At 45.7% G+C, this 17,053-nt stretch overlaps 1 protein-coding gene across 2 annotated transcripts in view; it reads right to left on the minus strand.

Moving 5' to 3' along the window:
* Positions 1 to 3,910: 3,910 nt before the first annotated feature.
* The window catches only part of Pmp22 (peripheral myelin protein 22), a 32,159-nt gene continuing 19,016 nt past the window's right edge, over positions 3,911 to 17,053 (minus strand). For both annotated transcript variants that reach the window (XM_048366083.1, XM_048366082.1), the window contains exons 4-5: positions 12,453 to 12,593; positions 3,911 to 5,243 (exon numbers count right to left, since the gene is read on the minus strand). In XM_048366083.1, the coding sequence (XP_048222040.1) occupies positions 5,080 to 5,243; positions 12,453 to 12,593 (305 nt within the window). In that variant the 3' untranslated portion in view covers positions 3,911 to 5,079. The remainder of the gene's footprint in view (positions 5,244 to 12,452; positions 12,594 to 17,053) is intronic.

Here is a 17,053-nt window from a genome sequence, read left to right on the forward strand (position 1 = left end):
AAGGGAAGGGGTGGGTTGAAGTGAGGGTGAAGATATTGAAGTGATGACACAGATGAAGATCCATAGCATGTATAAACTGCTTTGTTAAATGGAAAAAAATAAGAAAAGTAGGGGAAGGTATAGGTTGGGAGGAGTGAGTAAGAATGCTGAAAGGGTTGACCTTGAGGCACTGTATCTAAAAAATGCTTTGGCAAATGGCAACTGCTTTGTACAACTATTAAAAATAATCAAAATACTTTTTAAAAGTCAAACATTAAAGGCAGGGGCTATGGTTTAAGTGGTCAGACACCTGCCCAGTAAGCCACAAGGCCCCACATTCAAATCTCAACACCAGCAACCAGAAAACAAAGTTTATAAAGGAAAAACCTTATACTCTTACAATTTGTATCCCCACCTTTCCTCCTTGGCCTTCAGTGACCATTAATGTATGTCTTTCTCCACCAATTTCTCTGTTCTGAACCTTCCTAGAAAGGAAATCAGCTCACAGGCAGATGTGGCAACCAGGGCTCTCTTGTTAGCATCCATTTTCAGTGTTCCCCCATATGTATGCAAATGGCAGTACCTCGTTCCTCCTTCCAGACAATTTTCTAGTGTGGACATGCCTAAATGAGCCTTATTCACACCCTAATCACTTGTGTATTTATCTCCTGATGGTCATTTTTGGGTTTTTTTTCCCCATACAGGTATACACAGCATGTGTATTTAAGTTTCTGTGTTGTTCATTCCTTTGGGCTTCATACCTGGGACTAAAGTTGCGGGTCACAGGGTAACTCTGTTTCCTTTTTGAAGCACTGCTAGAATATTTCCCAAAGCAGATTCACTATTTAAATGACCAACTGAAAGTGCAAGAAGATTCCGGTTCTTCAGTATCAGCCCCTGAACCCACTTGAGAGCAGAGCATTAGTTAGATTCTCTTCCTGTGAGAAAATAACCTGAGACAATCTAAAGGAGGGAAGATGTGTTTGGGTTCATAGTCCCTGGTGAGATGGAATCAGATTGCTGGCAACTAAGGCTGCACAAATAGAAATTGTGAATAAGGGATGCTGCTGTGCTTTCGGTGAGACAGAGAGTTGTGGATTTGTCAGAGAAAGATTTACTATTCTCTGGAGAGGCACAGCTTGAAAGCGCCTCCCATGACACAAGATGACTGTGTGGACTAGAACCTTGTTGCTCTCTTTCCCTAAGCACACCCAGCTGTTAAACTACACTAATTTCCTACCCATGGCTCTGTTATTCTTGACAAGGCCCAGGTCACAAATGGCTTACTCCTTTAAAGGAATACTTTTCCTGGTGAATTCTTGATGTGGGCTCAGAACCCAGAGGCCTCCCACTGGATATACCATGATCTTCTCCTGCAAACATACCTAGAGTTTAGCTCACATCTGGAGTTTTCTCCCAGTTGTGCTTCACCATGACTTCCATTCTCTCTTCAATAGTGCCTTTAGTCTTGGATTTCCCCCACTTTGCTGCAAATGAAGTGAGTTTCTTGGAAAGTGATTAGGAGCTATCAGTCATACAGCCATCAGCTGTCAATCCGTGGGATGAAAGTGTAGGCTTTCAACACAGTCTTTATTGGAGTGAGCATTACTTATCCTCCCCCTGCATTGCCTGGCCATGTATGTCACCTTAACCCACCTGCCTGAGTCCAAAGCACAGCAGCACAGGTATTCAGAGAGAAGGAGAGCACCCGGCACCTACAGGAGGCCTCCTTCCTCCCTGAAGCATGCTCCATGCCCTAGAAGTGGCAGCGGCATCAACTAACTGGACATGCTGAATCTCAGGTCCCACTCAGCATTGGGAGGCTGCACTATCCAAGCTCCTGGTGAGTCAGGACCATGACAAATATGAGAAGCCCTGGACTAGCATTGAGGCACATTCCCAGCCATGTGCTACAACCACCATCACAGATGATTAGAATTCCAATATTTGGGATGGGCTCTTCATGAGCTACAGCCAGCAATAGAGGATCCTGGATGATGATCCCTATCTCCCTCTTCCATGCTCCTCCTAATTTTCCGCCATGGTAACCTCCGTGAGGAACACTATAACTCCCTGGGTTGGGGGGCTTTCGAGTTTCCCCATACCATCCTAAGCACTTTCTCCTCACCTGCTCCTTTAATCCCACCACCCTTAACCTTGGCTCCGGAATCCTCATGTTACAGATACGGATCTAGAGCTTCCTCCAGCTGGGACGTGATAGAGGGCAGGTCCCCACCCAGGCTGCCCTGCTTCTGTCTTCTTAACTTTTTTTCTGGATCTTTTTCACTAAAATCTAGCTCTCTATGTTGGGAATTTTATCATTCTTAATTGATCTCTTGAAATGCTGAAGGCTAAGCAATCCCTGGAAGGATGTAACGCATCACCAGCTCAAGACATTGTAGACCCTCAAAACAAAGGTGATGTGTAGACATTATGAAGGAAATCGCAGGGTGGGATGACAGGATGACCGGACCCTGTCTCCGGATAGTATTAGGAGCTCAGCTGGTGCTCAGCCATGTTTTCTTTCACCATATAGGCCTACATCTCCCTCACTCATGCCTTTCACCATGGCACATGTCAGCATTAGGGGTATGTGCTACTCTGTGAATCAGGGAAGTTCAGGCCATGCCTTTGTGCTCCTCTTGTGGGTCATCATGTAAGAGAGGCAACAGAAAAGCTGCTTTTACTCTGCTTGTGACTTAACTATGCTGGACACCCAGCTCCTCAAGTTTGCATTTGTGTTCTTTGACCTGAGTTCTTCTCTCCTGAGGTCACCTTGGGCTCCAGGAAAGACAGGATCCATCCATAAGCACCTTGTAACTAAAGGCAAAACTGTCACTCCTCAGGCAATACCTTCTTCTTACCACCTCAAAGAGAAAAGTCAAAAGCTATAATCTAGGCTGTGGGAAAGTCAAAGACAGCAAACAGTCCACCAGACTTGTGTCTTTGGACTGTGTTAATGATGCATTCCTTTCTCACCCAAAGAAGGTTGAAGATGAACTGAAGTGTGTCTTCTTCCCATGACAGCCATGAACTACATATCCTTTCTTTGCCTTCCTCCCTATCTCTTTGCTTGGGGTTTGGGAGTGAGTGGCCGAATCCAACATGGGACTCCCAGTCTTGGAGCCTGGTGGGCGTCTAAAAACCCAGTTTCCATCACAGAACATAACACAAGGGAAAAGGTGAGCTGAATCCACTCTCTCAGGTTCCTTCCAGTCTGTCCACAGCTATGATTGGCTACTTTATCTAACTGGTAGACATGGTACCATGGGGCTAGTTGGCTGTGAAGGGGGGAATGAAGAGTTAAAGTAAACCCCATTTTCAGGCAGCCCCCGTTTTGTTGTCTGTTTAAACTATGAGCAAACCCAGGGCAAGCTTATTAGGGCCCAGCCAGTCAAGAACTCTAATTGCCTGGGAATGCTTAACTCTAACCGTCCCCAGAATGTCTTGAGCCCTGAGCCAATCAGATTTGTACCCGTGTCCTAATCTTGCTTGCTTGAACACCTGATTGCTGTAACTTTGTTTTTTGTCTTGCTTGAACACCTGATTGCTGTAACTTTGTTTTTTGCCTTTATAAGCCCTGTGCAATCGCAGCTCGGGGCTTCCTCCTAACCTCCGCTGTGTCGGTGGGTAGGATGAGGCCCGGGCCGCGGCCCGCTTGAATAAAGCCTTGCCTTGCTTTTGCATTTCGGAACATCTGAGTCTCGGTGGTCTTCTTGGTGGTCGTTTCGCGACTTGGCATAACAGGCTGAAGGTATCATGGCATCCTGCCCTTTAACACAGCCATGAGCCTGTTCTCTTAACATCATCTGCCAATTCAAATCACCACTTCTACCCTCGTCGCTTTCTTTCACCTCACCTTGTGCCTCTACCCAGGTCCCACCAAAAAACAGAAACAAAAACAGACAAACAAAAAACCAAGAGAGATCAGTGAGTTACTCTGATGTTTATTTCCATGCATCTTAGTCCACACAGTTGGTATAAAATCAGATAAAGCAAAAGCAGCAGCATATAAAGGTCTGGAGTCTTAGCATCACAAGGCACCGTATATACATCTACAGTTGGTGGCCAATAGAAGTCATCGCCAGACAGTCCTTGAAGCCACAGAACATTCTAGACCCAGCCAAGCCTGGGATCTCAAGGGTCCCAAGGGTCTAGACATTTGTCCTGGTGCTCTGACCGTTAAGCAACATATGGAAGTGACTGGGGCTTTAAGATGTATTTATGATAGTAACAAAAGCAGCCTAGCTGGGAACAAAAGCGGTTATAAGTCATTTACACGACACAGAATTCTGCACGTCCCCATTCTGCTTTTCTGTGGTAAGATGGTTAATTGAATTTCCAGTGAGTCGTTTAGAGGATTAGTGAGAATAAGGAATGGTAAATCCATAGCACCATTTCACAGATTTCTTGCCACCCATGACTTCTTGTTTTAAATATGTGACCGAGCTATTCCGCCTGGAAGGGCAAATATTCCAAAGCCACAAGCCATGTTTCCACTGAGAGCTCAAGTCTGGGCATTTGGTTGGCTGCTGAGGGCCTCACAATGAGATTTAGGCAATGAATACCCTGGGCCCCAGGGCCTGCCCCCCAACACAAAGTATAAGGCTTTGGAAGGCTCTTGGGGTAAGTCCCTCACACTTTGGTTTACTACAGGGTGGCGTGGAGGGAGGTGTTTTCTTTCAGATGAAAGGGGGAGGGGTAAATTTATTTCTGGGCAAAAATAAGAGATTGAAAAACAAAAACAATACTGAGCTTGATTATACTGTTAGGATGTAAAAGTTCCTTAGCTTCTTCTTTAGGGTTCAACACGAAGGCTGATGGTCAACACACAAAGCAAACAATACTATGTACATATATGTAAAAAGTGTTATAAATAGGTTTTATAAACCGTAGATATTATATACATCTTCAATCGACAGCAATGCCCATTCCCCCCACCTTCTCAACTGCTTTGCGTTTGGTTTGGCTTTGAGTTGGGGTTTGGGGCTAGCTCAGATTTTGGTTTTTGTTGGTTTTCTTCTCCTGGTTTCCCTCTTCCCTCTCTCCCTGGCCACGCTCAGTGCCTCCCACGGACCCTCTGGGCCCTGTGGAGGTGCCTCATTCGCGTTTCCGCAAGATCACATAGATGACGCCACTGAGCAGGGCCAGCGGGAAAGCCACCCAGGCCAGGATGTAGGCAAAGCCATAGGAGTACTCGGTGTTGAGGTGCCACTCGGAGTGTCTCACCGTATAGATGGCGGCCGCGCTCATCACACACAGACCTGGGAGAGAGGACAGCAACAGTCAGTGAGGAAGGTCCTGGTGGGTGGTCCCTCAATACCATCCCCAGGGACAGTGTTGGGCAGGAAGCACATTTGGTTTTGTTTTGTCAGTCCTGGGGCTTGAACTCAGGGCCTGAGCACTGTCCCTGAGCTTCTTTTGCTCAAGGCTAGCACTCTACCACTTGCACCACAGCACCACTTCTGGCTTTTTCTGTTTATGGGTATTAAGGAATCAAACCCAGGGCTTCATGCATGCTAGGCAAGCACTCTACCACTAAGCCACATTCCCAGCCCAGGAAGCACATTCTAACCCCGGAAAGAACCTGCTTCTGGGTTTAAACCAGAGAGGAGTCTGCTGAAAACTATGAGAAAACAAGGCTGCCTCCCACTTCCAAACTCCAGCCACCTAAGCCATGACTCTGAGGGTCTTGACAGGTTCTCTGCCCCATTCCATTTCATTCCCCTCCATTCCTTCATTTCATTTCACTATCAGCAACCCCCAAACTACGCAAGGGGGCCAGTGAGTATGATAAGCCTGCTTACCTCCTTCCAAAAATGATCAGATATGGAACTTTCTAGAAACCACTCTATAGATGTGCAGCGGCATGACCAACACAGGGGGCCAGGCCCTCCCTGGCCCACCAAGGCTGCCCCTTAATGTAGAAAGTGGAAAGAACGTCCACATGACAGTCAGTCCCTCCATAGGGAGGGGTCTGGTGACATCAACAGCCCATCCTGGAACCACACACAAAGCCCAACTGTTCCCTCCTGAAAACAGGGTCTTTGAACAGCTCTGAGAGACTCTATTATACACCCAGAGGGCCGCGTGGGATGCGTGTGTTTCCAGAGCTCGCCATGCCTGGACCACCTACATCTAACCTCACTGCTATTCAGGCTAGTGTACAACGGACACTGCAACTTTGTTTGAACAAAGTGCAGAAGTGGGACTGTGTCACACCAGCTACCCTGATATGATGGTGCGTCTGCACCTCAGAACACAGAGAACTCCCACTCACCCGCCCCCCCTTAGGAAAAGCCACACAATTGTCTTAGAACAACAGTAGGATGGGATTTAGGACATGCTGCTACCTATAGAAAATGTCTGTTTGGAGAAAAATAGCAAGTTGAGCTGCTGGGAGATACTTGAGGCTAGACTCGAGGTCTAGCCAAACTCCCTGGCACACGCCATTCAAAAGCATTCCTTACTTTCTAAGAAATATTGAGAGCTGTTTGGGGAAGAGGGGAGGGGCTAGCATGCTCAAGGTTCTAGGTTTCATCCCCAGCACCCCCATAAAATTAAGAAAGCTGGGAGTTGTGGTACACATCTGTAATCCCAGCATTCAGGAGGCTGAGACAGGAAGATTTCAAGTTTGAGGCCAGTCTGTGCTACAGATGAGACCTCTCCTGCCCCAATCTCACAAAACAGATCAAAGTGAAGTTGTCTTTTGAGCTATGTCTCACTTATTTAATGAAGGCAGGACCTTAACGAAACTTCATGGTGCTAACAAGAAGGCAGAAAGGGCAGGACAAGGTCAGTGGTGTGGGCCGCCTTGAACCTCAGAAATGAATGAATCTCTATGAGTTTTGATCAATACCATCAAAAAACTTTTTCATTTGACATGCTATAAATTTTATCGACTGCCTATATCGGTGTCAGTACCTGCCTAAGGAGAATTACATTCCTGGTTCTGTGAGAAGGGTGTATAAAGCAACATGAAACATTTGCCCTTATTTTGTTTATAATTGCAAACTGATGTTCTCAGAACTGGATTTTCTTTCTCTCAAAATTAGAACTTTTTGTTGTTTTGGATTTAATGAAGTATTGCTAGCTGAAGCCAGTTTGACATAGAAGCAATGTCAGACTGATGAGAGGTGTGCAGCCTGATTAAAACCAAACCCTGAACCCTTATAAAGAACAATAAAACATATTTTACATGCAAAAAAAAGAGAAATGAATGAATCTAAACTCCTCTGTGATATACTCTGAGCTCAAGTGCTCACAAAGAAAGTGAAGAAACACACTTTCTAATTACCATTGTAAGGGGACGGACATTTTACAGGATGTATTGTTGTTGCTACAAGACTACTTGCCTGTGAAAGAGAATATGTGTTCCCAAATGTAGGAGAGAATGACTCAGACTGAGTACCCTCTGCCTGCACCCCAACTCTCATTTAAGGCCAGACAATATAGTTGTCCCCAAAGCCAACTCCTCCTTGCTGTGACTCACTTTCCCAGGAAAGAGCCAGAAGAGATGCATCATCAGGGTTCCCAAGGGACAGGTGAGGAGCTGGCTTGCAGCCAGGTGTCCCACCACCCCACAGATGAGAAACCCATGCTTTGGCAGTGACTGGGCCCCCTGAGTCTGGGAGTACAGGTCAGATGTGTGCAGAAGGTCAATAAGCCAGGGTAGACAACACAAAGGTGGCTGGGTATGCAAGTTTCACATATGTGTGCCTGTCCCAGGGAGGCTGGATCTATGGCACATCCCTGAGAAGCCTCCCAAGAGCCCTTTGCAAAAGAAGATGCTTTGTAACAACAACACCAGCCAGCCAACAGGAGCCCAGAATCTTCCAAAAACATGTGGCTGATGAGGGGACTCTTGGCTGCCTGATTAAGTGTTGTCTGTCTCACCCTAAATCACAGCCCAGACTTGCCACATCATTGCTTCTCAGTTGACACTGAGCCAGCCACATAGTCACGTGTTTCTTGGGACTAGGGATTTCTTGAAGACTAATTAAAAAGCAACCCTCTCTAGTTCAGTGCTTTTCAACCCTTGCACTCCATCAGAATAAATTGGAGCATTAAAAAAAAAATGCTCCACCTCTGGAGAGCTCCCTTTAATAGCTGCTTCCTGGTCACTCTGGCATGCACCCAGGTTTGGGAATGGTTTGGTACAGCCATGAACCTGCCCCCATCTCTGTGAGGTATTCTAGGACCTTCTTCATAGAAGAAGGTGATTCTTCTAAACCTCCTTCTTGGAGGAGCTGTATTCTGATCTCATATCTGAGTTTGAGTCATGTCTCCATTTTCTAGACCAAAAGCTGCTCATTCCCAGATAGGGAATGCCCCACCCTGGTCAGCTACACCATAATGAACTACATCAAGAAATTCCTACACGGGGCTGGGGATATAGCCTAGTGGCAAGAGTGCCTGCCTCGGATACACGAGGCCCTAGGTTCGATTCCCCAGCACCACATATACAGAAAACGGCCAGAAGCGGCGCTGTGGCTCAAGTGGCGGAGTGCTAGCCTTGAGCGGAAAGAAGCCAGGGACAGTGCTCAGGCCCGGAGTCCAAGGCCCAGGACTGGCCAAAAAAAAAAAAAAAAAGAAATTCCTACAGATAACAGAGTCCTGTGTTTTCATTGATCTGGGCACTTAGTACTGAGCAACTAGCTCAGGCATAGAAGACAGCTCCATTCACCTAGTGGATACTAGATAATTAATTGTGTTCCCAGGGAACAGGGCCAAATGCCAAGTTGCTAGGATTCAGGAGAACAGAAAAGACAGAAGGAAATTTCTGAGTCTCGTCTTGCTTCTTCTGATTGAGACAGATCAATCGAGACAGAGATACTGGGCTTTTAGAATAAATGCATTTTCCAGAGAGGTTAATGAAAGTACCATGACCCTCCCTGCGCTGAGGGATCTGAAGAAGATGGAAGCCAGACACCACATTTAGGAGCCCTCCTCAGGAGTGAATCACCCCAGACATTTAACTGCTAGCCATGCCAGAATTGAGGCCCAGTAATGCTGCAGGTGACTCTCAGGAAGTCTCTACATCTTAACTCAAAGTGTCTAATTCTTGGTTCTCAGCATTAGTGGAAAGACCAACAGCAAAAATTCCAGTTTAAATGAATTTCTTGGAAATCTGAAGATCCCAGGAGATCAACACAGATCATTTTGACTGGAATCAACTACTAAAACACAGAACATTCTTAGCACTTAGAAATGGCAGCGCTATTTGACTTTAACATTTCCAACTCCAGATAACTTGCTGTTTACTCAGCTGACAAAATCCTAACTGAAAATGAGGTCTCATGAGAGATAAGCAGCTAGATTTGTAAGGGGTAAAGGAGAAGCAAGTCATGTGTCTTTACATTCAGAAGCATTTTGTGGCACAAGTCTAAAATGCTTGCATTGAGTTCAGAGGAGAATGTGTGAGTGAAATAAATATGATTTAGTACACTAAGAATCTTTGCATCTCAGAGTATCTGGCTGAACTGAAATACCTTAACACATATCAGAGTTACACATGAAACCAAATGGTTCTCATCTTTGAACTTCCCAAGTTTTCCCCTAAAATGATGTTGCTTAAAAAAGACATTGATAGATAGGCTGGGTGTGGTAGGACATGCTTACAGTGTCAGCTACTGAGAGGAGGCAGAGCTGGGAGAATCTTAATCCAAGACAGGCCTCAGCAAAAGCCAGAGTCCTTGACTGGGGGAAAAAAAAGCTAGAAATAGAAGGACTAGAGGTATGTCTCAAGTAGCAGAGCACCTGCCTAACAATCATGAGGCCCTGAGTTCAAATCCCAGTACCACCATAAAAGAAATGATACTTTCATAGAATTTAAAGCAGGAATACTGAAGAGGAGTGTGCCGCCTGTTCTGAAAGCCCCTTCCATGGTGACTTAATTCTTCCCAGGCCAACACTCCCAGCTTGAGTTGTTCTGATGGCACTAGCACTATCATAAGTGAGTTCACCATGCTTGGGAACTTCAGAATGACAAATGCCATTGGAATTTAATATCCATGACAAGTCTTAAGTGTAACAGGATCATAGAAAGAACAGCATTTTGTGATCCTTAAAATACTGGCTGGATCCTGCGTCTCTCCATAGAAAAAGAGATATCTACTTTATATTCAGCCTACATGGTATAGAAGGAAACGGACCCACTCAGTGCTGGCCATCACGGACACGCTCTTGGTTCAGTTTATTCATCAGTAAAATGATAAACTTACACAGTTTAATATAAATACCTAGTGAACTCTAATTTCTAGAATGTTTGTTTGAAATTGCTATTGGGTCTGAGGAGTTGGAAAGAGGGACTTTACCTAGCTCCTTTCTTGTGAAAACTCTAAATGAACATTGCCATGCTGTTTCTCCAGCTATTAGGAAGGTGGAGTGGGGAGACAATGGTAGTAGGGTGGCTGGAGGGAGCTGGTGAGGAGCCAGAGGAAGGCACCACTCTGGGGTTGGTTTAATAATCAAATGCCTTCATCTCAATCCTATCTCTTCCTCAGGGTGGGGTAGAGGTGCAGAAGGAAGCTGGAAGGGCAGGGACCCTAAGAGGTCTGCTTCTGGTCCTGTTTCCACCATATCCAGCATCCACTTAACCCTGGAGATACATGGCTCCTAAGCCTACTTTAATTTATCTTGAGGGTACATGTGCTGTTATAACAGGTGCATGATCACCATTTGATTTGCTGTTCTCATTTCGTGTGTGTGCCAGTACTGAGGCCTGAACTCAGGACCTAGATGCTAGTCCTTCCCTTTGTTTGCTCAGAGCTAGCAGTCTACAACTTGCACCATAGCTCCACTTATGGCTTCTGGTGGTTAATTGGAGATAAGCCCCACAAATCTTCCTGCCTGGTCTGATTTCACACTGTGATCCTCAGATCTTAGCCTCCTGAGTAGCTAGGATTACAGACATGCACCTCCAGTGCCTGGCACTATTAAACCATTGAGTAATTTTCTGTATCTCATGGGGCTGAATAGCTGTGCTTTTCTTGTACCCAGCAATGGGGCCTCTGTGAAATCAGTGGTCTCACAAAGCAGTGATGTAGGAGAACCACTGGGTATGAACAAACCAGTGCCATAGCAAAGCACTGCTGGGTTTTCAACTCTAAACCATGAGCAGTGAAATACACTAAGCATTTGGTGCCAACGGTTCCTTAATGTCTTTCCTTGTTTCAGGAATGGGGAGCTCTCCCTAGCTTCTAAAAAAGTCATCACCACAGTCTGTTTTCTACGTGCAGCAGCCCATCTGCCCATCCATCCCCTAAATTCATGTGGGCTGCTTATAGCCCCAATGGCTTCTTCTGATCACAGGGCCATGGAGCAGTGCCATGGGCATCCTGATGACAGAATAAAACCTAAGCTACAACATTTACCTGTGCAGACAGCCAGGAGCAAGAACATGGCACGGTACCCAGACAGATGCTGGGACATCTGGAGTTTGTGACTTGTGAATTTAGACTCCAGGGGGCTGGAAATGTGGCCTAGTGGCAAGAGTGCTTGCCTTGTATACACAAAGCCCTGGGTTCAATTCCTCAGCACCACATATATAGAAAACGGCCAGAAGTGGCACTGTGGCTCAAGTGGCAGAGTGCTAGCCTTGAGCAAAGAGAAGCCAGGGACAGTGCTCAGGCCCTGAGTTCAAGGCCCAGGACTGGCAAAAAAAAAAAAAAAAAAGACTGAATTTAGACTCCAGATCCATCATGCGCCCTTTCTTCCCTCCAATGGCCTGCCGTGTCCATCAACTGGAAGTCACCACCACACAAAGAGTTAAGAGCCAACGAGGAAATATGGTGATCAGTCTAAAGTCAGAGTTGGAAGATGTCTCTCTCTATAACAGACAGAAGGTTCTAGAACTCTACATGCTGCCTATAAAAAACCTGTTACAGACAGTGTAGGCAACATGGGAAGGAGGCTTTTTGTGTGTTCGCAGGTGCTGTCACCATACGCAGGAGGGAAGGGGGTGAAGTGCAGAGACCAGAAGACACAAAAGGATAAGGGAAGCTCAGGGGAGTGATCAGGGAGAGGAGTGTGAGGATTTGTCTGACTTCATCAGCACTTGTATTTGAGGAAAACCTTGTTAGCCTTGAGCACATCACAGGCAAACTTCCTATCCTGAAACTGAACGATTTCACAGAGCAGAGCCATCCACGGGAAACAGCCCTCAGAACCAGTGGGGGCTCTACAGATAGCCTCGGGACTTACTGTCCAGGCAATGGCTCCATGCCTAGTAATAATAAGTCTGGCTTGATGGGGACCTTCCATTCAGAGTTCCCAAGATTCTTTCAGCTGAACATTATTCTGTAGAGAATGGGGAAAGTTCCCAAGTTCCAATATGCATGTGCATGCTCGCATATGAGCATCATACTTTATGCAAAGCATCGAATGGTCAGACTTACAAACCCCCATCATCTGAGCCACATCCTGTGGTGAGGCCCAGCTTCTGTGAGGACTTCCCCCCTCGCACAACTCACCAGCAAGGATTTGGAAGAAACCAGTGATGTAAAAGCGGCCTCCTTTGGCAAGGGTGAAGAGCTGGCAGAAAAACACAAACAGGGATATGACGCTGTAGATGATAGACAGGACCATGGTGGCCTGGACAGACTGCAGCCATCCTGGGGGAAGGAAAGAGGCACTTGGTTAGGAAGAGTGGGTAGGGCTAGGGGGATGGCCTGCCATGAGAGGTGTGGGGCCCAGGGAGGCCAATGGCTCACAAACACCATCCTCACCAGAAGAGCAAGTCCTTTCCTGGCAGAACTCAGGCAATTCGGTTTGGTTTGGTTTTGTGTTGGTATAAGGCTTGAACTCTGGGCCTTGTGCTTTTTCTCAGCTTTTTTTTTTTTTTGGCTAGTTTACTGGGCATACAGTTGCTCAAGTTTTTCTGTCCAGAAAGAGATCCTCAGATCTCACCCTCCTGAGTAGCTAGGATTACAGGTATGAGCCACCAGCACCTGGCTTTCTTGGACAGTCTTAACCCTGGCCTTTGACCTCAGTATAGAGCTGCTTTCAATCAGTCATGGTTTACACATTCTCACCTTGGTTCAACCCCAGCCCTCCATCAAATCTCCACACTTCCAATGGAAATTCAGGCCACAGAGAAAGACTCCAGTTCACAATCTGCTGCAAACTCATGTCATCTCAGCAAAGATGGAGGAGGAAATAATCTGAGGACTACACAGTAGAGAGAAAGCCCGTGATGTTCATCTAAGTGGGCTGCAATGGGCCCACCTGGGTGGGTACTGGTAGGCCCTGCTCTCTCTGCAGCATAGCAACTCATGGAGGAAGGATTCTGTCCTATCACCTCAGTAACTGGCCTGTGTGTGATGGTTGAAAAGCACACATATCTACTGAGCTATAATCCCAGCGAAGGAGGTAGAAGCTGTAGGATAATGAGTTCAAGGCCAGTTTGAGTTATGTAGCAAGACTCCATCTCAAACAAACAACAAATAAAGGTCACATCCAAGAAGTGGAGCTGTGGCTCAGGTGGGAGTGTACCAGCCTTAAGCAAAAAAGGCAAACCAGAAGCCAGGCACCAGTGGCTCATGCCTATAATCCAAGCTACTGAGAAGACTGAGAGATCTGAGGATTGTGGTTCAAAACCAGCCTGGGTAAAAAAAAAGTCCATGTGTCTCTTATCTCTAATTAATGATGAAAAATGGCTAGAAGTGGAGCTGTGGCTCAAGCAGTAGAGCGCTAGCCATGTGCATAAAAGGGGGGAGAGGATGCTCAAAAACAGTGACCAGGCCTCAAATTCAAGCCCCAGGACTGGCAACTCTGAGCCAACAAAATATCTTAAGTAAAAACTCCACAACACAAATAACTTTCATGCCCACATTTTTAAACATGATACAGAAAATTATCTTCAGTCCATGAGTAGAAGGTATATATATAAAACATAACTAAAAGCTCAGTTTCTGTAATCCCAGTTACTCGGGAGGCTGTACTCTCATGATCAGGCCAAACAGAAAAGTCTGTGAAACTTCATTTCCAATCAACCAGCAAAAAGATGGACTGGAGGTGCAACTCAAGTGGCAGAAAAGCTGAGTGAAAGCGCAAGGCTGAAATTCAAGCCCCAGTACCAACAAAAAAGACATACATACATACATACATACATACATGCATACATACATAAGATTTGGGTCTCATCCCTACAATAACTCATGTACATACAAATATTCTAAAATTACCAAAAAAAATCTAAATCTGAAATACTTCTAATCACAAACATTACAGATAAGGAATATTGAACCTGTCACTAATAAGTGAATAAGATAAAGCTGCTTTGATTTGCAAGTGGCTGGGGGCACAGTTTTCAGGTTTTTAGGTTACCTGCTAGTTGTTTCACATATGATTTTTCCAGACGCAAGCTGGAAGTGTCTGGGAGTTGGAAGAAACCAGAGAGATCAACTCATCTAGCTCCTTTGTACTAAAAGAAATTTCTGGATATTCAGATGAGCTTTGGTGACTGACCCAAGAGGCACAGTCTACTGCTCTCTCTGCCTTTACATTCTCTGCCTCTCTCTTCTCCTTTCTTTAGTCGATCAGGAAATAAAATAATGTTTAATGGGTCATGAGCCATCCTGATGCCTAAATCAAATTCTTATGTTTACTGGTACTGGTGGTCTCACTGGAGTTCTCGAGAACTCAATATTAATGCAAATGTGGCTATAATAGTATTAAAATTATCCAACATTCCAGCAGATGCAGCTAGAAATATAAAGAAATCTGAGCCCTCAATCTGAAATGAAACTGGTGAAATTCTCTCTGGCTAGTTTATTATGCACTGGGATAGTGGACGGGGCTGGTGAAGATAATGAAAATCCTGGATTTCTCTCTCTCTTTCTAAGATCCCTATCTTTTTTGTGCCAGTCCTGGGGTTTGAACCCAGGGCTAGGGCATTGTCCTTGAGTATTTTCTGTTTTATTTTGTTTTTTCTCCTTAGGACTGGTGATCTACCACTTGAGCCACAGTCCCACTTCTGACTTTTATTGTTTTTTGTTGTTTCTGGTGGTTAATTGGAGATATAAGTCTCCACAGACTTTGCTGCAAGGGCTGGCTTTGAACCTCGATCCTCAGATCACAGCCTCCTGAGCAGCTAAGATTGCAGGCATGAGCTACCAGCATCCCACTTTATGATCCCCAAGCCACCTTATTAGCATGAGCTACTACTAGATTACACAAAGGAAACTTAAAATCTCTATCTATATCTATACAAGTAGGCAAAGTACCTTAGGTCTAATAATGTCCTTATATCTTTCTCCCTCTGTTTGTGTATGGGTGTTCCTAGGGTAGAGGGAAGCCAAACACAAGGGGGAAGGCTATTGGTTACAAACCTGTTTCATATAGATCATGTATAAAACCTGGTTTGTATGGATGAATATAGATCGATATAGATGAAATGCACTAACAAGGCAAACCTGCAAGCCCCAGTGCAGCATTACTTCATCTTCCACAAGTCACCAGGCCAGCATGCACTCAGCAGAGACCATGCTGAGGCCCTGCTAGCCCTCCTCAGATCTCACTCAGCCCAGCACAGACTGTCCTGGTAAATATTTGTGCCCTAAGCCAATCTCTGACCTTGTGTCTGAGCTATGGAATGAACACCCTGAAGCTTGCAGCAGACTTGCTATTCCAATGAGACTGTCAACTCCAGGGACTGCTGACAGCTTTCTGTGGCTGTGGCTGTACAGGCCTAGCCTCCCCATCAAGGTAAGGGGAAATCAAAGCTCAGCAATGATTAAAACTCCCTTCAAAGTCAGGTTCCTGGCCAGGGGAAGGTGGGCCCTGAAGGAAATAATGTTTGCCCTCTCTGTTGTATTCTTAGCCCAGGGTCTACCTCTGGTGAGCTCAGAAAGCACAAGCCATTTATCTGTGTCTTTCTTTCCTTCCTTCCTTCCTTCCTTCCTTCCTTCCTTCCTTCCTTCCTTCCTTCCTTCCTTCCTTCCTTCCTTCCTTCCCTCCCTCCTTCCTTCCTTTCTGTTGTCAGACATGGGGCTTGAACTCAAGGCCTGGGTGCTTTCCCTGAGCTTTTCACTCAAAGCTAGTGCTCTACCACTTTAAGCCACAGCACCACTTCCTGTTTTTCCCCCTGGGGGCTAATTGGAGATGAGAGTCTCATAGACTTTCCTGCCTGGGATGGCTTTGAACAGGATCCTCAGATCTCTGCCTCCTGTGTAGCTAGGAGTACAGGTGTGAGCCACCAGCGCCTGGCTTCTTTCTTTCATTGCTAGCATTCCTCCCTCTCTATTTGACCTGTAGTCTTGCTGGGAAAACTGGACTCAAATCTGACTCAAGAAAACAGGAAAAAGGAAAGAAAGGTAGGTTCGAAGGCAGACTGTGATGAAGTATGCTATCAGAGGGGTGATTCCAAAAAGAAGAATCAATGTCTCCCCATTTGCACACTGCATTTTCACAACCACATGACACCCCTACACACACTGGGAGACTGGGCCATGCCAACACACTGCCATCACACAAGTATTGCTCTTTTCCACATTCCTCATTATGAATGCCATTCCAGAAACAGCTAAATTTCCAAGAGGCTGCCATCTGGTGTGGCCTTTGCCCTTAAACCTCACCCACCAGTTCAGCAAGCCCAGAGCCCGTGTCAGCTGTTATTATTTTGGTAGTAATGGGATTTGAACACAAGGTCTTCTGCTTGTGAGACAAGTGCTATACCACCTGAGCCACACCTCCAGTCCCATATGGGAGTTGTGAAGACCTCAGGCTAACTCTGTCTGTGACCTATGCAGAAAGAAAATCAACTGGAAACGTTCCCCATGGTCCTGGACACTCAGAGATGCTGAGGCCATGGGTGAAGCTCTTCATATAAGCCATTATAGGGATGTTTCTGCTAGAATATAAAAATAGGGCTGGGGACTAAAGAAGGCAAGTTGTTCAGTGGGTGGGAAGAACCTTCTTGTCAAGGCATTCTGGCCAAATGTGACATAAGTTGAATATCTTCTCATCCCCAAACCCCAAATCCAAAATGTTCTGCAACCAATAGGATGCCTCAAGCAGAATATTCTACCTCTGATCTGAAGTGGGCAGGTAACAGTCAAAATTCAGATGTACT

This window comes from Perognathus longimembris, chromosome 17, assembly GCF_023159225.1.
Source record: "Perognathus longimembris pacificus isolate PPM17 chromosome 17, ASM2315922v1, whole genome shotgun sequence".
In the NCBI taxonomy this organism is placed as follows: Eukaryota; Metazoa; Chordata; class Mammalia; order Rodentia; family Heteromyidae; genus Perognathus; species Perognathus longimembris.